A 24,685-nucleotide genomic window follows, 5' to 3' on the forward strand; every position below is an offset into this window, starting at 1 on the left:
AATCCAACATCTTCCCTAGTGTCCGCATAGACTGGAGTTGGAATAGTAAATTATACTATTCCAACATCCAGCACCCCCTACTGCAATTCGTTGTTCCGAATTGCGTAGGAAAGGAATGCGAACTAAAAACGCAGTCGTACTAACGACCGCGTAGTAATGGCATGCGTACTAAACGCATGCGAAGTAACGTCGTATATTCTCCGTCCTTGACTCTTAATAGTTAAGGCAGATATTGGTTGTCGACAGACTGCTTTTTCAATGAGCTTGTCGATGAAGGGTAAGAAGGGTAAATGACTAGTGAGCTGGCAATTGGGAATGTCATCTGGACCAAGCTGGTAATTGGGAAAGTCCTTTGGACCAAGTGTGGGTTTCTTCCAAAACTGAAAGTTCTGACTTGTCTTGAGAGGTTCAGGGAAGATGCCTTGAGTGAGGGAGGCACCGATGATGGTAAATAGGTGGTGAGAGCTTCTTCAGGGAGTATGTTGATGAAGTACGAGCAGGGCCGTACTGGCCGTAGCGGGCACCGGGCAATCCCCCGGTGCGCCGCACGGGTGGGGGCCGGTTTTGGGCCCCTGGGGGTCGTATTTGTTACAGGGCCGTTCGGGCCTGTAACAAAATCGGCCGAAAACCGGCCCCGACAATGAGCTCGGACGCACCCCCAACCCTCCAAGGGGGTGGGGGGAGAGGAGGCCGGCCGAGCACTTTGTCAGGGCCGATTTTGGTTCCCAGTCCGGCCCTGAGTACGAGGGTAAAAAATCTTCATAGGTGATGGCTTTGAGATAAATGAGGATGTCGGAGGGGTCTTTGAGAGAAATAGTTTGAAGGATGACCATTGTAGTATGAAGCGGGAATGAGTGTGTATTAGAGTAAAAGAAGCGGGCTTGATGCTGTGAATTTGCTGTTAGATCTTCTGTATTTTTTCACTGCAGAAGTGGTTGATGGTATTGCAATTGTAGGTGGAGTGTGCGACAGGAGAGCCAAGCAGTGAGGTGATGCACTGCTAGATTGTTTTGAAGAGTGTTCCGCTTCTGATGCTAGCTTCATTGATGGTGTTGATCTAGTACTTGGCTTTAGCTGTTGTAATGAGTAGTGTGCATGTTACTCGGAGGGACTAACTTCGATAGCCTGTCAAGGTCAGGCTGTCAGGGATTATGTTTTTCTTCTGTTTTCTTTCATGTCTATGGATAGAGTGTTTCTTGTCTCCATGAGTGCTCACGATTTCAGTTTGCACATTTGTGTGTTAGCTGGAGCGTATGTGTTCACATGCTTTTCCAGAAATGTACTGAAATCGCTCAGAAGGATGTTCACATCAGTTGTTAAGGTGGACGAGAGACGAGTTTGAGGTTTGGCTTGTCTATGGAGAAGTGCTTGAAAGATGTGACTTGTATGTGTTTTTTACTGTTTTGCTTGAAAAAGAGCCACTTTTCTTCATTGCAAAGACCAAACAAGACCCAGCAGCATCTCCTCAAAATTGTGGAGAACTCATCTGATATAAAAACATAATGTCTCACGTCTGAAGTGAATGCATAAAACCACTGATTTCAGCTATCTGACTTCAAGTTCACCTCGAGTTTACCCAGTGGCTGGAACTGGGATTTCCATAAAATCTTCAAAATCCAAAGATAAAACCGTTAACCGCTTAAGCCCCAACCTCAAGCTGACAGCCTTCCCCTTTAGTTTCGACCTAGTCTGAACTCTAGATTCTGTCATTCTGAGGGGACTAACTTATATTTGAGATATCTATCGCATTTAAACACATTTTTGATGCGGTTTCCTACAGAATGGTATGATTTTCTTTAATGATATTTGAATTCCATACTAAAATGTCTTCATTTTGTGGCATCTGACTTATAGGATTTTTGTTGTTTTAATTAAATTAGTTTGTACCTTAATGATCCTTGTTTCTCTAACTTTATTCATGTTTGGTTGTTTAAGTTACACAAAAAATGTGTCAAACAATTTCACTGGAAGCTTTCTTGATGCTCAGACTAAGCTACCACTGGGGAAACAATGAAACTGTTGCAATTGGGTTCTGCCTATTCAGTAAGCCCAGAGTTTTTGCTTTTTGGATCATCCGGTTTTGGACTTTTTACTGTGGGTGAGTCTCACTACATGTGTCTCATGTATGGAGCACCCACGAGAAAGGTAAGGACCAGGTCGAGGTCCCACTGAGGTATGATAAAGGGCTTAGGTGGGAGCATATGTTGCAGGCCCTTAACAAACCTATCCACAACTGGTGACTAAAAAACAGAAGGTTGGCCTGACAACTGCAAAAACACTGAGATGGCAGATAAGTACCCTCAACTGTCCCAAAGCACAGTCCTACTGTGCCAAAGACAGAACAAACAATAGAACTTGTGAGAGAATACAGATAGCGTGTCGACATTGTGGGTGGCATACCATGTTACAAACTTTTCACAACAGCAGCCGTTGGTGGAGGGACGCCCGACTGACAGAATAACGTCACAGACTTCAGGAGGAAGGTCGAAAGCTGTCAACTGTTGCCGCTCAATCTCCACTCATGGAGGTGGAGGGTGCGCAGGTTCATGTGCAGAACTCTACTCTGTAGCTGGGATGAAAGATCCTACTGAAGAGGCAGCCTGAGAAGACTGATGGGGTCATGCTCAACAGCTCAGGATACCAGACTCTCCATTCCCAACCCAGAGCCACAAGAATAACTTGGGCCCAGTCGTTCCAGATCTTCTTGAGAACTCTGGGCAGGAATGGTATTGTTGGAAAGACGTACAGGAGGTCTGAGCTCAACTCAAGATGAAAAGTGTCTCAGAGTAAAAGCTGCCTTGGAAACTCTAGCATGCAGAACTGCTGAAATTGCGTGTTCTTGGCGGTGGTGAACAGATCTAACCAGGGCTTTCCCTACTGCTGAAAGAGACCTTGGACCACCTCCAGGTGGAAACACCATTTGTGATCCGCTAGGCATCTTCGTCTGAGTTCGTCCACCCTGGTGTTCTCGCCAGGTGTTGAACCACCAAGTAAATGCCTGGGCGTTCTGTGTCCAGAGACACAGAGGTTCATGACACAGGGTCCACGACCCTACCTTGCCCTATTAGTTGCAGTACCACATGGCGGTGGGGTTGTCTGTGAACACCCGTACCAGCCCTCACTTGATCGAAGGAAGAAAGGCTTTTAACACCATGCGGATCGCTTGAAGATCCAACAGGTTTATGTGAAGCTTGTACTCTGCCGGAGACTAGAGTCCTCTAATTTCCACCACTCCTAGAGGGCCACCCCAGTCCAGATAAGATGTAACTGTCACTACAATAAACTTTGGCTGGAATAAGGGAGAGGGATCTCCCATGGATCTAATCAAGTTTTATTAACATCCACTGCAGGTCCTTTGCAGTTCCCTCTGAGATCTGGACCAGGGCGCAGAGATTCCCCTGATGCTGAGCCCACTGGGCCTTCAGGGCCCACTGCAGAGCCCGCATATGTCTGCAGGCATGTTTCACCAGCAGGATGCAAGAGGCCATGAGACCCAGCTGCCTCACACTCCGTCTCACCGAAATCTAAGATAGAGGCTAAAACATCGGTATAATAGCCTGAATATCCTGGACTCGCCAGTTTCAGGATAGGCCCAAAATGGCATTAAGTCCAGAACAGCTCGAATCGAAAGGGAGGGTCTGAGAAGGAGTCAGGTGTGACTTCAGCATGTTGATAATGAATCCGGTGAGTACAGGAAGCGTGCAATTGTCTGAAGGTGGGCGACTACTGCCTGAGGCAAGATTAGCTTCAACAGCCAGTTGTCAAGGTAAGGAAAGACTGAATCCAGATGAGCTGCGACAACCACCATCACCTTGGTGAAAACATGAGGGGTACTGGTAAGGCCAAAGGGGAGCACAGTGAACTGAAAGTGCTTGTGGCCCACCGTGAACCGCAGATAGTCTCTGTTGGCTGGCAGGACGGGTATGTGGAAGTAAGCATCCTGAAAGTCCAACGCTACCATCCAGTCTCCCCAATCCACAGGAAACAAAACTTTGGCTAGCATGAGCATTTTAAATTTTTCCTTCTTCAAGAAGAGGTTGAGAAAAAGTAGATCTAGGATAGGACCAAGTCCTCCATCCTTCTTTGGCACCAGAAAGTAGTGGGAATAGCAACCACAACCTACTTCTGATGTCGGCGCCATCTCTGTGGCTCCTTTGGCCAAGAGAGCCTGCACTTCTTGACGGAGCATGGAGAGTTGGTCCTCTGTCAGCTGATTGTAAGTGTGTGTGATGGGTAGAGTGGCTGTCACAAAGGGGAGGGAGTAGACCCTTTGGATTATTGATAGTGTCCAACGATCTGATGTTACTGACGGTCAGTGGGAAAGGTGATGGGGTATCCTGCCTCCCACTGGGTGCCTCGTGATGGTCTGATTTGACTAAAGAGGCTAAGAGGCAGCGGCTGCTGTGGTGGCTGGGAGGGCATGGGTATGGTTGGAGGCCCCTTCCATAGCCACAGAAGGGGTAGAAGGCAGATAGGGGTTGAAGAGGGGCCATATACAAGCCTAAGGACCTAGCCATAGCTCTGCTGTCCTTAAAGCGCTCTAGTGCTGAATCCGCCTAATAGGCATGTCCATGAGGGAAGCCTGGACATCCCCTAAAAAGACAGATGTTTTTAGCCAGGTATAGAGCTGCAAGGCCACTGACAATGAAATTGCTCTCCCTAGTGAGTTGGTTGTCTCAAGTCCACATCTGATGGAGAACTTTTCTTCATCCATCCCGCTGTCAACTGCCGGAGAGTATAGCTCGAGCCTCCTTTAGGACTATAGACCGCACTTGCGAAACCAAATCCCTTAGTGTGTGGGAATAATGGCCCAAAACCAATAGGCATGCGGTGTTCATCGACCGCAGTACCAGGCTGGTGAAAGAGAAGGAGTCCAGTCTCTTGGATTCCCTATACGGTGGAGTGGTAGGGAATGCACCAGGGTGAGGAAGTTTGGACCACCAAGCTCTCCAGGGTGGGGTACTGGGTAAGGAAATTGGGATTCCCAGTAGCGGGGAGATGGCGGCAGGCAATCGTTCTATTCACAGGAACACCTGTGCAGGGCTTGGACCAGGCCCCAAGTAGTATGACACTAAGGGCTACATTAAATGGGATTATGGGTTCTGCGGGGGTAAATACCGGCTGAAACACCTCTGTCAAAATGTTAGTTTTGATTGCCACTCAGTGTAGGTTAAGGTCCAGGACCCCACAACCCCTCACACAACCGTAGCAAAAGAGGCTCCCTCCTTCATAGCCACAGTAGGAGGGGAAACAAGGCCAGTGCCAGGCGAAATTCCCAACCCACTAGCCCCACCCAGTTCCGCAAACTAGTTGTCCTCCTCAACTGGGTCTTCTTTTCAGCAGGGACCATAGACCCCTCACAAACTTCTCTCTCTCCAGGCCTATCCATTAAATAAGGCACTGGCTCCGTTATGGGGAGCATGTCTTCGGTTGGCGCCAGCTCCATGTCAGAGTCGGGTATGACGATGGGGATGGCTCCGCTCCTGATCCAGCGAGGGATCCTTGAGGCCCGACTGGCACTAAAGGTGACCCCGCCGCCGTGGTTTTAGTGGGGGCACCTCCCGGGCCCTTTGGGGCCAAGATGCTCAAGAGGGACCAGTCTGCTCAAAAATAAGTTGCATGGCCTCATACAATTTCTTCAGCTGAGTGGGGGTCGCTCCGGCTCCAGGAAAAGTGGGGAAGCGGGGAGCGGACCCAGGTTCAGACCCTGCCGGCTCATGGGGGCTGGAGTTCCGATGCTTTCTCGTCCCATCAGATGACTTCGACTGACATGCGGAAGTCGAAGAGTATTTGGACTTGTTGTGCGACTTCCCCGATAACTTAGAGTGTGACGAGGAATGTGGGGTGGGGGTCCGCAAATGGTCGTGGGACCTCCCACTCAAACTGAACCTTGAGTGTTGTGGAGTAGACAGACAGGCAGCGAGGAGCTTGTGAGATCCCTCCCTTAGCACCTTTGGGTGCATGGCGTGACAGTCCTCACACGCTTTAGAGTTGTGTCCCAGCTCCAGACACCAAGTGTGGGGTCTGTCACCGAAATTTGCCTGTGATAGGCCCCACATTGTTTAACCAGCGGGTCTCTTGGGTGACATCCTCACACTAGGAGATGGAATCTCAGAAAAAAAGGTTGACAAAAGGTTAAAAAAAAAAGGCCAGTGGAAAAAAGGACTGAAGAGTAGCTCATTCCAGATCAGTGCTATCTGGCGCGAAAAGGAAAGAACTGATGTCCCTTCTGGCTCGGACTACGCTGACGTGGAACTGAACGAGGCCACCTACCGGCACGCAGGGGTCCTGCTCGAAAATCTTTGAGATCCAGTCTGACACCCGGGAATGTTCAAGGGTAAGAAATCTGCAGCTAGAAGTCTCTATCAGATGAATCGCGCAGACCCCAGGATACCAGTGTAAAGGTATCATCTTTGAGCCAAAGAATTTTTATCAATAAAGAGAAAATATCTATAAAGCCAGGTTTCTACTGGCAATAAGGTAGTGAGGTGGCAACTGGGAGACCATCTTAAAAGTTTATTTGTTTGATCTGAATACCCTTTTTAGGTCTCGCCTGGCTATCGCGTAAGCGATCGCCCAGCGAGACTTATGTAGGGGCTTCAGAAAATGCTCCCAAAGGCTTCCCAGGCGGATCGGGTGGCGGTTACGCGCACAACCATGCGCATTCCATTTGCCACCAGCTACTTCCTGCGCGTGCGCCGCCTCACGCATTCAGAGAGATTTAGTAAGGGGCACAAGACCTTAGGAATGCGGTTTATGGCCAGTGCATGTGAGGCATTCAAGCGCGAAGCTGGCATCTGGCATCGGACTTGAAAGCAGCAGACTGCTTTAGCCAGCGCGCGCTCGGCCTCACTTCCTGCATCCCCTCTTACAACAATTAACTTTCATTATAACTCACACCCCATATGCTCGTTCCCTCCCACCCTTCCTTTGATGTCCGCTTTTCTTGTTTTTTACAAACCACGCCACACACTGCTGCACGCCACACACTGCTGCACGCCGCACACTACCGCACGCAACACACTGCTGCGCACACTGCTGCATTACACACTGCTGCACGCCGCACACTGCTGCACGCCGCACACTGCTGCATGCCTCACACTGCTACACGAAACACTGCTGCACGCCTCACACTGCTGCACGCCTCACACTGCTGCACGCCACACACTGCTGCACGCCACACACTGCTGCACGCCTCACACTGCTGCACGCTGCACACTGCTGCACGCTGCACACTGCTGCACGCCGCACACTGCTGCACGCCGCACACTGCTGCACGCCGCACACTGCTACACGAAACACTGCTGCACGCCACACACTGCTGCACACCACACACTGCTGCACGCCACACACTGCTGCACGCCGCACACTGCTGCACGCCGCACAATGCTACACTAAACACTGCTGCACGCCACACACTGCTGCACGCCACACACTGCTGCACGCCGCACACTGCTGCATGCCACACACTGCTGCACACTTCTGCATGCTGTACAACACTGCTGCACGCAGCACACTGCTGCACGCCGCACACTGCTGCACGCCGCAAACTGCTGCATGTCGCCCACTGCTGCACGCCGCTGCACGCCACACAGTGCTGCATGCCTCACACTGCTACACGAAACACTGCTGCACGCCACACACTGCTGCACGCTGCACACTGCTGCACGCGCCACACTGCTGCACGCCACACACTGCTGCACGCCACACACTGCTGCACGCCACACACTGCTGCACGCCACACACTGCTACACGAAACACTGCTGTACGCCACACACTGCTGCACGGCACACACTGCTGCATGCCGCACACTGCGGCACGCCACACACTGCTGCACACTGCTGCATTACTCACTGCTGCATGCTGCACGCAGCACACTGCTGCACGCCGCTGCACGCCACACAGTGCTGCATGCCTCACACTGCTACACGAAACACTGCTGCACGCCACACACTGCTGCACGCCGCACACTGCTGCACGCCGCACGCTGCTGCACGCTGCTGCACGCCGCACACTGCTGCACGCCGCACACTGCTACACACTGCTTTTATGCGAGTTTATGCTACTGACATTGTAAATGACAATGCCTTTTATTTGTTTTAAAACCAAAACATAAATAAAAGGCATTGTAATTTTACAATGCCAATAGCTCAAACTCTTATAAATGCGAGACCTATTGCATTGCAAATGCTTGTTTATTTTTGCATTTAGAGCCCAGACGGATTGCTTTTAAAGAAAATATAAGAATGACCTTTACATGCACTTGTTCATCCTAAGACTACCTACTTGAAAAGGTTTAAAGGCACTCTCTGGATGAAGAATTACAGCGCTGCTCAAGAAATGAAATGCAGACGCAATATTTAAGCTTTCCACAAGACAGGAAGGTCGACTGAATAAGTCATCAAATGTCTCTTTAAAATTATCAAACATCTTTAAGAGATCTGACGTGGGTAGTGATGAGAGAAAGAGCCCGATTAAAAAAAATCTAAAAACATAAAAACATCATAGGCCATGTATGGTACAATGTTGGTGCCATTGTCTTAGTGGGAGAAACTGTTGTAGGTGCAGACTGGAGATATTTTCAGGCACTTATCTGAATGTTATTACACATGTAGTGCTCGAAACAGCTGCCGGGTTGTGCGCACAAGCCCTCTTTCTCAACATAAGCACCTTTACAAAAAGGCACCCACCAGCCTCTACTGTCGGGGACTGTAGCAGTGTACTGAGTCCTACTCGGTGCTTGAAATGGAAAAATAGAAGTGCAGGTACTCTATGCTTGAGTACCCGCTTTTTTCTGAGAAGTGTCAGTACTCTCCAATTAAAGGTACTGCATTTCTCTTGAAAAGTGCCAGCACTCTCCCTCTCAAAATAAAAAGGTGCTGGTACTCCATACCTGCCAGTACCGGCCCATTTAAACTAAGCACTGATCCTACTCATTCCCTGTCTAACCTCTCTGCTAAAACTGTCAAAGGGTTCGAGTTTGTACTAATTGTAGTAGTCAAAGCGGTAAATTACTGGTTCTTGTGAAGCTGGTGTAAATGCCACCACCACTGGTTTCACAAGGGGTCGATAATTAATGCTTCTTCACTGTCAATGGCCAATCTACGGCGAACTAGTCAGGAACCTACTGCCAAACCAGGAGGCATCCCCGGCCTACACTCTAATTATTACCCACCCAGCTCTGAGGCCCAACTTCCAGTATACTCCCGGCCTCTGAGGAAGCCCCGTGCATTGGAAATGCTGGGCAACTAGATAAGTCCCGGAGTCAATCAATCAATCAATATCAACTTTATTCGGTAGTTTTGAAAAAACACCATAAAAGTTCAAATAGAATAAAAACACAGTTACAATTGTATAAAAATAAAAAAAAAAAAGGTTAAAAAGATTATTAAAATGTACATTTTTGGGCACCGCCAGCAATACATGGAAGTAAAAAGTGCATCACAATTTCATTAGGGCGAATTTTTCCAACATGTGCAAAGACGTACAGTTTTTCTGTTATCTCAGTCCCTTCGTTAATATGTATAAGCGATGTTGTTCGAGGTTATAAATTTGTGCGGTGGCGTATACAAAATTTAAGGTAAGATACAATCGCTTTCGCATAGTTTTCATTTTCCAGAAATTGTAGTGCCAAATACGCTGGGCGACATTGACGGAAACCCCAGAACTTCAAGATAGGGAGTATCCAGCGCTTCCGGGGCTCGCTATAGAATTTGCAAAATAACATTGTGTGTATCGTTGATTGTGGCGATACCAAATCACAAGGGCACATAGAGGTGGTAGAAGTCCTGACATTTTGCTCAGGAAATAGAACTAGTAGATGGAACAAATCAAGTCTAAAGCGGGTAAGCAGCATTCTTTCAAACTGTGTTATTTTAAAATTTAGGTAAGGTTCAGCAGAAAACGCAGTCTGGACTAGCAGGGAATGTTGGACTGATGGCTTGTGGACCTCGGATAATAAACGTAGCTGACGTAAATGAGTTAAACACTCCCTTTTTAAGGTCTTTTTAGGGATTTCCTCTATCAGCGATGGATGGTCAAAGTATTTCCTATATCCAAGATCTGTCAATAACGCTTTGACGTACGACAGCCATTTGATTTTCTTAGCGTGGTCTAGCGTTAAAATATCTTGTATAATCGTCCTGGTCAAGTGGCATTGCTCGGTAATCCATATTCTGCGCCACAGCATTATTGGTTGTAGTTTTATGATGTCAGTGATATAGTCAATGCCCAGCTCAGAGTGGCAGGCATAGGTGGAGCAGGTTTTGGGCACCGCCAGCAAATATCTAAGGAAAGAGTTCTCTATTGTTTGTATTGAGTCCACGTTTTTAAAACCCCAGATCCCCGCCCCATATGTTGCAGTGCTTACACATTTTGCGTTATATATTTGCACTAGTTCTTTAATTTGTCTCTGCCCCAATCTCTGCGAGAAGGTTTTTAGTGATGATGTCTCTCGGAGGAAAATCAATTTTCTTGTATTAATGGCTGGAGTCCATTTGAATTTTTCGTCAATGACAATCCCTAAATAGGGATAGGTTTTAGTCCTATCCAGGTGTTCGCCCTGCGCCATTAACTTCCTGTGTTTTACGTTTCTTTGCTCCCCTGAGTGCATTGTGTACGTTTTTTTTGCGTTTAGTTTCAGGTTTAAACTTGCCATAAAATCACAATATCTGTTCAGGGCCATTTGTAATTCGTTTGATGTTCTTGCTAGGATAACAGCATCGTCGGCATATAGAAGTGCTGGTATCTGCCGACGAACTGTTGCCGGGAGGTCCTTACTGCCTTGTAGCATGGCAACCTCTAGGCCATTCGTATATAGGGTGAATAAGAAGGGGGCCAATACGCACCCCTGCCTGACCCCCTTTTCCACTCTGAAGAAGTTAGTGAGCTCGCCCTTTGTCCCAAATCTTACCCTGCCAGTGGTGCCTGTATATAGTTCGCGTAAGAAATCCACAATTGGCGTAGGAACGCCCATTTTCAAGATTGTATTCCACAGCATTGAGTGTGACACGCAGTCAAATGCTGCGGAAAGATCGACATAGGCCATGTGGAATGAGGACCCTTTGGCGTCCAGGTATTTGCTCGCCAGTAGGGACAGGTTTAGAGCCTGGTCAGTTGTTCCTAGTCCCTCCCGGAAGCCATATTGTAGATCGGAAATAATTTTGTGTTCTAAGGCCCACTCCTGGAGGCGGTCAAGTAATATTCGTCCTGCCATTTTGCCTAGGGAGTCCAGGAGGGAGATCGGCCTATAGCATGTTGGACTATTTCGATCTCCTTTCTTGAAGATAGGTACCAAGATTGATGTTTTCCAGGATTCCAGGATACCTACTTCAGTGGTGGCGTTCAAGACGTTAGTTAGTAGCGGGGTCCAAAGATCTGGAAGGTGTTTAAAAACGTCAACCGGAACGCCGTCCGGGCCTGGTGCTTTGGCTGTTTTTGAAGATTTTAAAGCTTTTTGGACCTCTTCATGGGAGAAGTGAAGATTTAACGGATAGACAATTTGTGGTAGAGGTTCAGGCTGATCTGTGTCTTCGGTCGGGTCTATGGCAAAGACTTTAGTAAAATGGTTCACCCATTCGTGTTGGCTTATAGATACATCAATTGATGGAAGGTTGGATTTCTCTGTTAGGAGTGGGGAACGAACTATCTGCCAGAACAAAGCACTATCGTTAAGTTCCGAGCTTTGGATCAGTTTTGACCATAGTTCAGCTTTTACTTCCTTTTTCCTGTTTTTTAGGGCGGCTGTATACTCTTTTCTAAGTCTGATGATTTCGACTCTGTCCTTATGTTTACTGTTCAGAGCTTCCTTTAGGCGTGTAGATGCTTTAGTACATGCTGTATCAAACCACCCTTTCTTCAGTTGGGGCCTTTGTTTGTGCTTTTTAGTCAATTCTTTTTGTATGGTTGTTGTAATTGATAGAAAGCTTACTATAGTTTCACTAGGGTGGGTGGTGGAATCCAAGCAGTTAATAATATCCGTTTGGTTATTTGTGACAATTTTTTTTGTTGTGGCTTCTTTATCAATATTACCCCACTTCAATGTAAAGCCATTCAAAGAGCCTAGCTCTAGATCGCTTTGATTTAGAGCGGTCAGAATGTCATATGGCTTATTCTTTGTTCTTTCAGCGAGGACCATGATAATGGGGAAATGGTCACTTAAGGGGTTGTTAAAAACCTTAAAATCTTCTACGATGGATCCTATGGGTGATGAGATCAGTATAAAATCAATTATACTTGTTAAACCTCTTCCGTTGAATGTGGGCTGAAATTGAACAGGTGGATTCTTTGTTTCGTTAGCAAAGTTTAGTTCTAGTTCAGCCATGAGTTCATTCATTTTTTCCCCCCCATTAGAGTGTGTAAAATGCGTGAGGTTTGTATCGGACTCATCACTAATACCACATTTATTATTGTCACTATTACTGCATAGATGTAAGTTGAAATCTCCGCCCCAAATTGTTATGCATGCCTTTTTGATGTGAATAGTTCGTTGCTTTTGTATTATTGCGGAGATCTCTGGGAGTAGCGTGTTCATAGCAGAGTTGGAGAGGTTATTATAAAAGTTTATAATAAGGTAAAGTCTTTGTTTGGTGACCTTAACTGCTATGATCTGAAAATTTGTATCTAAACTTATGGGAATTATCTCATCCACGGAAAGGGTGTTTTTGATATAAATAACTAAGCCTCCGCTATTTCTGCCAGAAGTTGATTTCGTCGCAGGTGACCAAAAAGTTTTAAAGCCTAGTATATGTATAGGCCTTATGGCCCACGTCTCCTGAAGACAGATACAACCGCTCAAATTGATCTGGCTTAGGAAGGCGGGGTCGATTTTCTTTGCGGAGAGACCTGCGATATTCCAGTAGGTAAAATGAAACTGCAAAGTATCTAAGATAGAGTCAACTGGATTGCCTGCTTTAGCCCTCCGTTCGATGATTTCCTGATTAGTTTGGGTCGGTGTTGCAATTGTAATAACTTCATAATTGATTTTTGAGCACTCAGGTTTAATGAGAGGAAGAGGCAAATGCGTAGGAGTTATTGCAAAGGTGGGATATGAGTTAGATGATGAAGTTGGGTTCGTTTTGGATGATTGTGAGAATTCCCCAATATTGTAAGGGTTGAAAAGTCAATCGTTAAAATCTAAACCAGAAAAGGCATTAAATCTGTTATATATTGGGATGTTAAAGGAAGTAGCTAGCGGGGGAACTGGTTGTCTCCATCGATTATCTCCATTCTCTTGATGGGGAGTATCAGAGAGATAAGGATGGATAGATGGGGGTATGGACGTTTGGCTCTGATGCCACTGGACCGAGCCTGTTGGGTATAGAAACTTAGAGTTCTGGTGAGGGATGGAAGGGTAAGAGGTAATAGGATAAGGTCTTTCTAAAAAAGGATTAGTAGGGGCAGACGGGATGTTGGTGGTTGTATTTAGTAAATGCCTGTAGAAATAACCTAATGGGAGAAGGGTTGTGTTGAATTCCCAAGTAGAGGGTGGTGGTGCTTTGGCTAGTGTCTTTTCGGCCCACTGGGGGTTTCTGAAAGTAATAACTACACAATCCCCCTCGAATTTTTTCCGTAAGGGGCCTATCCAACCTACTCTTTGCGTGTGGGAAATTTCCCCTACACATTCTATTGGGAAGTTACAATTCAGGCTTAACCAATGAAGTATCTTATTTTTCAGGGATGTTGTTGTTTCACTCTGTTCTTGCTTAAGTGTTGGAACGTTTACCAATACAAGGACGTAGGCTCCGCATTCAGGTGGAAGGGTAATGCGTGCCGGTATCTGTCTAGATTTATAAGGTTGTTCGTATGATATCTTTGGTTGCTGGGATTTTGCATTAAGCTGATTTAGTTGTGTAGGTTTCTGCGCTGGTTTCTGTGAACCTTTCTGGGATGGTATAGAGGTGCTTACCGTTTGTAAGTTGGCTGTTTGAGTGTTTAAATTAGTGATATGTGATGTTATATTGGGCGTGGGAGGTTTGCTTTCGGCAATTATACTGTTACTGTGAGAATTTTGTTTCGGGAGGGTTATTAACGTCGATATGGGTTTCTTGACTGTGACTGTCTTAGAATGGGTGGAAGTCGTGGGAGCCAGAGGAGCTAAGGTGGAAATGGGTGGCATAAGGTGACTAGTGTTGCTGATTAATCTTGCCATCTGTTTTTCGATATTATTTAAGGTTCGCTCTATTGGTGTTAGTTGAGTTTTTATAAGGTCCTTAATTACATCTAGTACTTGTGAGTTAAGCTCAAGATAGTTCGAGTTGGTAGCGCCATACCCCCTGTGATCGTCAGGCGGTACGGTTGCAACAGAGGGGTCGTCCGCGTTTCCCGATGGTGAATAGCTTGTGTTATTCCGGTTATTATTGCGGGTCGTCTTTTTGGACCTCAGGCGCCTTGGTGTATTTTTTTGCTTAATCTTGTTCTTGACTACTAGTCTTGTACTATCTTCATTAGGAAAAGGACCCTCCCTTATCTCCTTATCAGTTGTTGTTGGAGGAGCTACTATTAGAAGTGAGGGCTGGGTTAAGAATTGTGGCCCGATCGCAGTTGGTAGTTGACTTTGGGTGATTTGGGTGGGACTAATCATCAAAGTTGGTGTTTTTTCGAGATCATCCAAGGTATCTTCTTCAAGTGATAAGTGGGTGACAGATAGATCAACGCTTGTTGGTATGGTATGAAGTTCAGCACGGGTTTCGCGCAGTAATGGGACATTTATTTCCTGCTGGGTGGGTGTTTTAGCTAGGGCCAAAAGGCCCATTGAGGATCTACGTGCTGCTGCGAGGTCCTGGGAGACGCGTCTCTCTAAGAGGACTATCCCCTGATTGATCGCGTCATTAGCTTTACTGATGAATTGATCGATCGGCCCGATTATGGGACCCGCTCCTTGTGCTGTTTTATTCCTCATTGCCCTAGTTGTCATAGTGGCAGCTATAATTATGGTTATTATGATCTTACCGGGGCCACGCTGCAGGATGGATAAAGATGGATTTAGTGGGGATGACAATGGATTAGCCCAGACCAGACTTGCCCAGGCTTGAACAGGCCCGCCCTTGGCCCGGGCGTCGACCCGCGATGCGCGTTGGCAGCCTTGCTTAAGACTGTAAGTGGTGAAAGGGGGCAGGGCACTGGGAGGGGGCGCGGCCCGCGCGGGAAGAGAAAACAGCTGATGGTACTTTCGCTGTGGCTCGCAGTCCCGGGGCCGCGCCTCGCATCTCCTCTGCGGCCGCGCTGGTTGAACTCCTTCCTCCTTGGGCAGGTAAACAGATTTGTTGGTAGGCTACTCCTGTAGCGAGTTGTGGGCAAAGTCCAGAACAAATACACAGACCTCTATGCAACGACAGTCAAAGATTGCACGAATGACAATAGACTGGGAACTGTAACAGCAACAACTTACTTTTGGAACGTAATATCAAGGGGAGAGCCCAGCCCGGCCTGGTCGGCCACAGACGGCCCGCCCTTTGTCCGGGCTTCGTCCGGCGCGTCCCGCTCGCGTCCCGCGTTGCGGGTGGCGCCTCCTCCTTTGTAGGACGTGGGAGGGCTAGGTCAGGTGGGCGGGGAAAGAGCACAGGTGCAGCCGAGCACGGGCTCCTGGGACACGGAGTCCTGCGTCGTGTCTCAAGCCCTCCTCGGCGCCGCTGAACACAACACAACAGCGGTAGCAAGCAGCCCCTCCTGAATGGCAGAGAGTGAAGACAGCACCTCAGGGACAGGTAAGACACCAGACTCAGCGGCAAAACTGCAAGCGATGCGGGACCCCGGAGTCTGTGCAGCCAGATAAGCCTAGGGCTTGGCCTAGAGCCACAGTCTGAAATGCGTGAAAAGACCGAGCTCGAGGATGAAAATGATAAAGGGGGGGAGGGGGCAACAGGACTCGGCCAGTGGCAGAAAATCCAAGATACAGTGCTATGTAAGGCTCCTATGCCATATGACACGACGGACAGTTGGGCGGAGCATCGGGAGGGGGGAGGGGGGGGGGGAGGGTGGATGGAGACATGATGGCGGGGCGGGAAGCTAGCCGTGGGAGGAGAACCCACGGCCAGCTACTAACAGTGCCTAGGGAACGATTAGAGGGAAGATACCCCACACCTCCCCTTAATCGCTTGGAAAGGCCTCGGTACCTACCGTCCTCTGTTCAGTAGCAGGCCCGGGCGGTTACTCCGCAATTATTTTAAGCAAGCCAGAAACCAGCGTCCTAAAGTGACCCCGTCCGTTTCCAGTGTATGCAGATATCTCGCGCGGAGTTAACAGTGCCATAGATACCGTCTCTGCTCCCAGAGGCCACGCAAGGATGGGCCCACCTCAGGGAAGGGGCCACCTCAAGGAAGGGCCCACCACAAGGAAGGGCCCACCTCAGGGAAGACCCAGCAGCTTCCTTCCTGTGCAGGCATAGGAAGGCAGAAGACACGCGGGGGGAAGCCAAAACTCCGAAAGCACACATGCCCCCTCCGAACACCCAGCACACGCCGCGCACCGCAGGGAGGATGGACTGCAGCGTTGACGAGACGGCCAGTGTACATCCCAATTTGTCCCAGGTTATTAAACACCAAGCGTCCCCTCGCGGTGAGCATAAGCATGTTCCAGAGTCTTTCTGAACTAAGAAAAGCGTGACAGCACCCGCCTCTGCCCAGCATGACGACACCCGCCTCCCAGCATGACTGCACGGCCGCTGCCCAGCATGACGGCACCCTCCTCCCAGCATGACTGCACGGCCGCTGCCCAGCATGACGGCACCCAGCCTCTGCCCAGCATGACAGCACCCAGCCTCTGCCCAGCATGACGGCACCCGCCTCTGCCCAGCAGGACAGAACCCGGCCTCTTCCCAGCATGATGGCTCCCGCCTCTGCCCAGCATGACGGCACCTGCCTCTGCCCAGCATGACGGCACCCGCCTCTGCCCAGCAGGACAGAACCCGGCCTCTTCCCAGCATGATGGCTCCCGCCTCTGCCCAGCATGACGGCACCTGCCTCTGCCCAGCATGACGGCACCCAGCCTCTGCCCAGCATGATAGCACCCGGCCTCTGCCCAGCATGACAGCACCCGGTCTCTGCCCAGAATGATAGCACCCGGCCTCTGCCCAGCATGACAGCACCCGCCTCTGCCCAGCATGACAGCGCCCGCCTCTGCCCAGCATGACGGCACCGGCCTCTGCCCAGCATGGCGGCACCCGGCCTCTGCCCAGCATGACAGCACCCAGCCTCTGCCCAGCATGACAGCACCCAGCCTCTGCCCAGCATGACAGCACCCAGCCTATGCCCAGCATGACAGCACCCGGCCTCTGCCCAGCATGACAGCACCCGGTCTCTGCCCAGCATGACAGCACCCGGTCTCTGCCCAGCATGATAGCACCCGGCCTCTGCCCAGCATGACAGCACCCGCCTCTGCCCAGCATGACAGCACCCGCCTCTGCCCAGCATGACGGCACCCGCCTCTGCCCAGCATGACGGCACCGGCCTCTGCCCAGCATGACAGCACCGGCCTCTGCCCAGCATGGCAGCACCCGGCCTCTGCCCAGCATGGCAGCATCCGACTCTGCCCAGCATGACAGCACCCGCCTCTGCCCAGCATGACAGCACCCGTCACTGCCCAGCATGACAGCACCCGCCCAGCATGACAGCACCCGGCCTCTGCCCAGCATGACAGCACTCGGCCCCTGCCCAGCATGACAGCACTCGGCCTCCGCCCAGCAGGACAGCACCCGCCTCTGCCCAGCATGACGGCACCCGGCCTCCGCCCAGCATGACAGCACCCGTCACTGCCCACCATCACAGCACCCGTCACTGCCCAGCATGACAGCCAGGTATTGAGATCTGCCAGGCAGTGTATACAGCACGACACGCAAAGCGAGCCTTTCTTTTTCCAAATATGGCTGCACATGCAGGCAGAATGTTCCAGTGGTACACAATGGAAGAATCAACTCCGCGCGAGAGGCAAGATTTAACAAGCCTTTGCAATGCAATACGTCTCGCATTTACTAGAGTTTGAGCTATTGGCATTGTAAATGACAATGCCTTTTATTTACTTGTTGATTTTTAAAACATAAATAAAAAGCATTGTTATTTATAATGCCAATAGCTTAAACTCTCACAAATGCGAGACCTATTGCATTGCAAATGCTTGTTTATTTTACGTATCAGTCAGGTTTCATTACGCGAAGCTCTAAAGTACGTTTAAAGTCATTTCTATATTATACCTGCTGTTTATAGTATGAACTAATGAAGGAGAAAATACCGACTTTTTGTGATTTTCTTTTTCCAATTTTCAACCGACTGGTACAGTAAAGTGTTAGTTTTTGGTTGCACAAATGGGTGCGTAAATTCTGATATTTATATGTTTCCCTGGTCTTCATTGCTTTATTTTGCTCGCGAGAAAGTGTCACTCATAGTTGTTGAATGTCACTCATAGGTACACTGAAAAAATGAAAATGTCACTCCTAAGCAGTGGTCGAAGTGGGGGAAAAAAAAGTAGGGGAACTGTGGGCCGAGAATCAGAGGGCGGGAATAACCTGAGGATTGGATCAGTGGGCGGAGTTAGAGGTGTGGCCAGGATTGGCAAAACATCACAATGTTTAGTATTTGTTTGGCGTTTCACTGACCAGTTACAGCTTATTATGTTATGTAATACAACCAATGGATACACATGATTATTTAACGATTAATATGAGTTATTGACATTAAAATAAATTCACAAAGTGGGATACGTTTCTAATCACAGAATGTCCCAAATATGCTTAAAAGTGGAAGCACAAGCCATTTGTTTCCGAGCCATGGAGCTTCTGTCAGCAATATACACAGAAACAATCAATTTTACGTGTGTAAATCACTGTATAGGAAATGTAACATAAGACAAAGGACTATAAGGTGTAGGAGTCACATGACAACCATATTAGTAGGCAGTATAGTTTAATAGTGATTGATCTGGAGAAACACAAACTCAGAATTTACAACTTAATACCATGATTGGGGGTTCACTTTAATAATCATTATTGATTTCTATCCAAATGAACACTTTTTGCAACATTAGGATAATCAAAGGCTTAGGGAAAAAAACATAAAGCTCTAGTTTATACGTTGCAGTTTGTATGCAGTTCTTAGATGAAAGTTAATAGCTCACTGTTCTGTGTTAAGATTTTAACTTATAAACTGCCAAGTAGCAAAAGGATCTTACTGACAAAAGCAGTAACCCACTGACCTATTTTAAATATGCGCACTTTGTGATGGGCATGGTACATTTTCTTTGCAGCAGGCACATTAACCCTCTGCGCTATCTTTCCATGAGTCAAAACTTCCACTAGACAAAACCCCGATCTCGCTCTAGGAAGAAGTTTATTCACCGGAGTTATCATGACATTTTTATTATTGCCGAAAATTGCTGTAGGCCAGGAAGGAGGCAGCAATTGCTTTTAAAACCTTAATTTACAACCCCCCCCCCTCAAAGTCAGCACCGGTTGCAGTCACACCGCCCTAGAGCCGGCTCTTCTGAGGGGTCCTGTGACCTCAGTGACAGAGTCACTGTTGATCTAGGGTCTGCTACTTCGTAGGCCTGCCCGCAAGACTGAAGGTGCACTTCAGTATGGATTGTGGTGGGCAAGCCTTCAAGGTGAACCCACACTTGCCACTGCTAGGGTCCACCTGCTGGTGCTAAGACACCAGGGCTTTTCCGGTTTTGCGGGGCCTTCTAAGGTCTAGCATGGGAATGTACTCCCTCAGGAGAGTGGTCTGGGGGATTGTTCATGAAGGCTGAACCTGGTTCCCTAGTTCTAAATTTGGCAGCTCTGCCCCCAGTGCTACATCCACTCCCTCACTGAACACCATACTGCCCCACTGAGAGAAATTCACACTGCCTTCAACTACAATCCAATTTGACCTGCTATAAACAACTGGATGCGACTCAATTCAAATTACGCGCTAGGCAAGAGCAATATGCTACCTAAAGGAAAAAGTAACATCATCCTGGAAAAAGCAAACGCTCATAGGGAATGAAAGATTAAATAAAGCATGTGAAATGTAAGCAGAAACAACAGGGTGAACTTAACGCTTTTACATTTATGCAGAAATCAACGAGTATTTTTGCCTGAAAGCTACAGGGCCCAGAAAGGACCCATTTCAATGTCCACTGCTTATATGCTTACAAAACGTAAGCAGTATGGTTTAAAGAGACCACGGGGCATATCATCAAGGACCAGCGATAATTATCGCTAAGCACACTTAGCGCTAGGATAATTATCGCCGGGTAACGTGTGATTTTATCGCTGAGATAGCGTGCTATTAGCAACGCTAATCTCAAAAGCGATAACATTCCAAGCGCTAACTGCTAAATGTGAGATTATCGTTGGAAATCCAGCGATAATCTCACAAAGTTTGGCGATAGCATGATGATATGACAAGGCATTCTTAGCCATGATATCCAGCTTACATAGGATATCATGGCTAAGTCAGTCTTGAAGCAGGCGTAAGGAAAGTAGCGATAACAGAGGTTATCGCTACTTTGCTTGTCGGTCTGCAGGTTATTATGCCCATTGATAATTGGAGAAATGTCGCTAACTCTCCAGTTATGTCAGGGCAGGAACGCCCAGATGCAAAGCTGGCCGTTCAGTAAACAGGCTCTAATGCAAGGATTCACGCGAGAATGGACGCAACAGCGGTGATAATTTTATATCGCCTCCTTGATGAAATGCCCCCTGATTCGTGAACACAAAGCCGCCGTACACATTTTGTTTTTCCAATCCACCCATCAACCAGGTATGGCAAACTCGGTAAAGTGACGCTAATGTTTTTGGGGTTTGAATAAAACCAATCTGGCCACTTTAAGAACACTCCATCTTGCTTTATTTAGTTATTGATTTTTCATATTATGAACCCTTTTACTTCCGAGGCTGCACTTTGGAATATAAAAATTTCAAAACGGCATTTCCAGCAAAGTTGTTTTGTTTTTTGCATCCATTTCACAGGGGAACAAATGAACGACAGGAAGAAAGAGAGGGTGAGAACCATTTCTTGAGTCATGGTATGTGAGGAGGAGTTAGACAGACAGAGAGGGAATAAGGGTAAGAAAGAGAGGGGGGGGGGGCAGCTGCCAGAGGCAGAGCAGAAAGGACACCTTCCTTGTCTTGTCTGGGCAGGAAGCAAGAGACAGTGACCTTTTCCTTCCCTGCTACCCGCCCTCCCGGAACAGCCACTAAAGTTTCATTCCCGTCGCGTCGATTAGTCATCAGCGAGCCGCCGTGGTTTTTTTTCATCTCCTACGGGAGGGTTTGTCTCCAGCGGGCCGCCGTAGCTCGGCCCAGGTTTTTAAACTCTCTGTAATGTATTCATGGGCGGCGCTACCGCGCCCAGCTGTTTCCTGCCCGTTCTCACCTCCGTCGGTGAGGGAAGGGTCTGAGCCGCTGGCCCTGGAGGAGGCAGCGAAGAACCAGGTGCGAAAGGAAACCCAGCTGGCTCCGGGATCCCCCGCAGTGGAGTTCAGAATTCTCCGGCGCGTAGCCCGAACTATCCACCGGATCCAGGGATATAGGCCCCCGCCTCGAGGTGACGGCATCGGCGATAACATCCGAGTAAAGTAACAACGGCGACCTCTGAGGCGGACGAGCAGCCCGGTATGCACAGAGTTCGGTAATAAATGTCGCTTCTCGTAGGTCCGCCAACGCCCGAAGGCAGGTGCCTGAGATCCGGGTAAAAACTGAGGTTTCCTTGGAAACAAGACTGGCAGCAGATAAAGATTGAGTGATATTTCTTGAACAGAGTCCCCTTTGAGGGCTTTCAGAACACTCTTCCGAGTAATCCCCTTTGAGGACTTTGGCCACACTCACCTGGCCATTGTGGGCTTGAACAGTAAACACCGGGGGCGTCTGACGCTCATCGTTTTTGCTTCTCTTGTTTACTCCGAGCTGGGGCTTCCCAGTGCGAGGCCAGGACCTGCTCTGCTTGTTTTCTGCCCAGTTTGGCGCTCAGCTTCCGCCTGTTTTCTTGATGCCCTGCCGTTTCACTTGGATGATTCTTCAGCGGTTCAGGCTCTGTGGTGGTCCACCCACCTGTTCCTTCACCTCCGACTGCAAACCACAACCTGTATTCCCATGAGAAGTTGAGCCCACAACGGAGATGTTCTTGAGGAAAGCTTTGTCCTGGTCGCCGGCGGACCTGTTCTACAAGGTGACATGGTGGAGGGGGGAAACTCCCAAAAAGGAGGGCGAAGCTGATGATGTATTAGTAAAAGAGGAGACCCCACCACTTGTGGCAACAGAGCCACCTGGAAGAGCATGGCTGAGATGGAACTTCCAGGTGCCCTCCATCTTTGGGTACCTCAGGTGGTGGAACCACAGTGCTCCCGACGAGGGCGGTGGGGCCAGTGTTGCTTCTGATGAAACGACCTTTGTGAAGTCTGAGCCGCTGGAACCTGTGTGTTTTGGAGTACAGGATGCGTCCCCAGGAGAGGGGATGCGGTGGGGCCTCCGCAGGGCTCTCTGCAGAACCCCCAGGCCTCCCAGTGATTTGGAAACACCTGAACACTACCAGATCTGTTTCAACTTCATCCGCCATCTTGTGGACCTGTGTGTGGTCAGTTTCTTGTGGCTCAGCTCACCTGTCTTCCGGCTTGGCCTAGACATTGTGGGCCTGCAGGGCATGGTCAAGCTCTGGCTGCATGGCATGGCTATGTTCTTGGTGGCCTCCTACGGTCTGCATTTGGTCTTCTGGCTAGTCCAGGAGTACCTGCTCCAGTTCGCCTGTCTCTTCGGCCTCCTGCAGGTGCTGGTGCTCTCTGTCAGCATCCAGGCAGGTTTGGAAGTGGAGGAAGAGTATGACAATGGCACCCTTGCCAAGGGAGGCTTCGTCCTTGGGAGAGACCATGACACTGACCAAGACACGCCAAAGCCGCTTCTGCACTCGCAGGAAAAGCCTCCCCCTGAGCATATAAAAAGCGAGTAGTGGCCTAAGAGGGGTATATTGTTTAAGTGATTAACTTGAGTTGGGATAAGGGACTGAAATGAGATGTGGTCTGTTGGCCAACTTGAGATGTAATCTAGAAGGTAAATTGACATGTGGTCTAGAGGCTGAGAAGGGATGTTAAGTGACTAATTTGAGACAAGCGCTAGTGTTCTGGTGGGACCTGGCAGTGACCCAAGGCCCATAGGTAGAACATGTCTAGAAGAGACTGTACTGATATTTACTTTGCCAGAAATAATTTCTGCAATACTCCGAATATGTCCTGAGAGTTTTGAGACTACTTTAAAATCCTCCTCTGGTCATTATCTATCACAAGTCTTCTCTGACCCAATATGCTGTAGAAGACAGTGATAATTCACCATAGTTTGCAGTATTACCTACCAGGGGAAATCTCACTACTGCTGAAGCTTCCAGTGATCACCAGAAGTGAGTGTCTCATGCTCTGGTGTCGAAAAAATGGCCATCGGGTGTTAGAGGGAGTTTGTAAACGACCCTCCCTAGGGTAACAAGCATTGGCATTGCCAATAGGTCTCGCTTTTGGGACCTTTATAAGTATTTAGTTATGCAACTGTTGCATGGCTAAACACTTATAAGGTTCCAAAAGCGAGACCTACTGGCTATGCCAATGCTTGTTTCAGATTTAGTATCGGGGAGGAACACAGGCTCAGGGAAATAAAGGGGCCCAGAGAAAAACGGAAGTACGGAAGACAGATGGGTGGAGATAAAGAGAGAGGGCGATAGAGTGAGAGAGACAGGGGAACTGCAGGAACAAAGAGGGTTAGGAAAGGAGAGAGAATGAGATAGAGAGACTCAGAATGAGGGACACAGAAAAAGGTTAGGACGAGAGAGAAACAGAGAGAGCAAGAAAGAGATCCAGTAAGATTGAGAGGAGGGTGGGGGAGATAGAAAGCCAGAAAAAAACAGCGCACACAGAAGCACCTAATCAGGCGCTGGGCTTGCTCTATAGTCCACTACTCATCTCTGTGTTTTTACTTTTGATGAGAAGTCCACATGTAATAGTGTTGCATTACAAATAAGCTAAAACACGACAACACACCGTGAAAGCAAACCAACATCTCATAACGGCTCATGCAATGTGCATTGGCAAAGCCAACAGGCCTGACTTTAATCTGCCAACGCAACAAAGACCTTCACAAAAGCTGTTTACATGACTTGCACGCAGCAATACCACTTATCAAATGTAACCCTGCCCTATTAGCTTTGAAAATGTTGGGAAGATACGGGGGAAAAGGATTGCTTTTTGTATAGAATATAAACGGGCAATAAAGAACTAAATGCGACAGAGTGGGTATTGAATGTAGTTTGGAGATGAAAATAGTCCACCCTACACTACTTGGAAGGCAGAATGATACATCAAATAGCCAACAACATAAGGTAAGAAGTGATACTCCTTCTGCACTGTAAAACCATGTCTTGCAGTCTGCTGTACTGTCAAGCCAGACCTAAACAAGCATCGCCAAAGGGTCTGGTGTTGACTGTCACCTTTTAGGCTTTGTAAGTACTTATTTTGTTATGTTTTTTGTAAAATATATTATTGGAGGACAGGCACACACCAATTTATTTTTAAAAATGGCTCAAAGCAGAAATACATTTTTCTCTCAAAAAGCACACATTGTCACACCAGCAGCAAAGGGAACCACTTTATGTCCAGATGTGCGCCTTGTGAAAGAGCAGAATGCCATCACTCACAGTAAAGTTAGCCACTGGCTGAAGTGAGCTGACCACTGCCTCAT

The 24,685-nt window shown here is 48.3% G+C and overlaps 2 protein-coding genes across 36 annotated transcripts in view; one reads left to right on the plus strand and one right to left on the minus strand.

The window, feature by feature from the left end:
- The window catches only part of MYO18A (myosin XVIIIA), a 768,001-nt gene that overhangs the window by 485,267 nt on the left and 258,049 nt on the right, over positions 1-24,685 (minus strand). The window lies entirely within an intron of this gene.
- C3_2H6orf47 (chromosome 3_2 C6orf47 homolog) lies at positions 21,218-24,232 on the plus strand. Its single transcript, XM_085649198.1, has one exon. The coding sequence runs from the start codon at positions 22,089-22,091 to the stop codon at positions 22,911-22,913; it is 825 nt and encodes a 274-aa protein (XP_085505324.1). The 5' UTR covers positions 21,218-22,088; the 3' UTR covers positions 22,914-24,232.

The sequence above is a fragment of the Triturus cristatus genome, chromosome 3_2, assembly GCF_964204655.1.
Source record: "Triturus cristatus chromosome 3_2, aTriCri1.1, whole genome shotgun sequence".
NCBI classification, from domain to species: domain Eukaryota; kingdom Metazoa; phylum Chordata; class Amphibia; order Caudata; family Salamandridae; genus Triturus; species Triturus cristatus.

Coding starts and splice junctions, on each gene's coding strand:
- C3_2H6orf47 (XM_085649198.1), top strand. CDS start 22,089: ATGTTCTTGAGGAAAGCTTTGTCCTGGTCGCCGGCGGACCTGTTCTAC.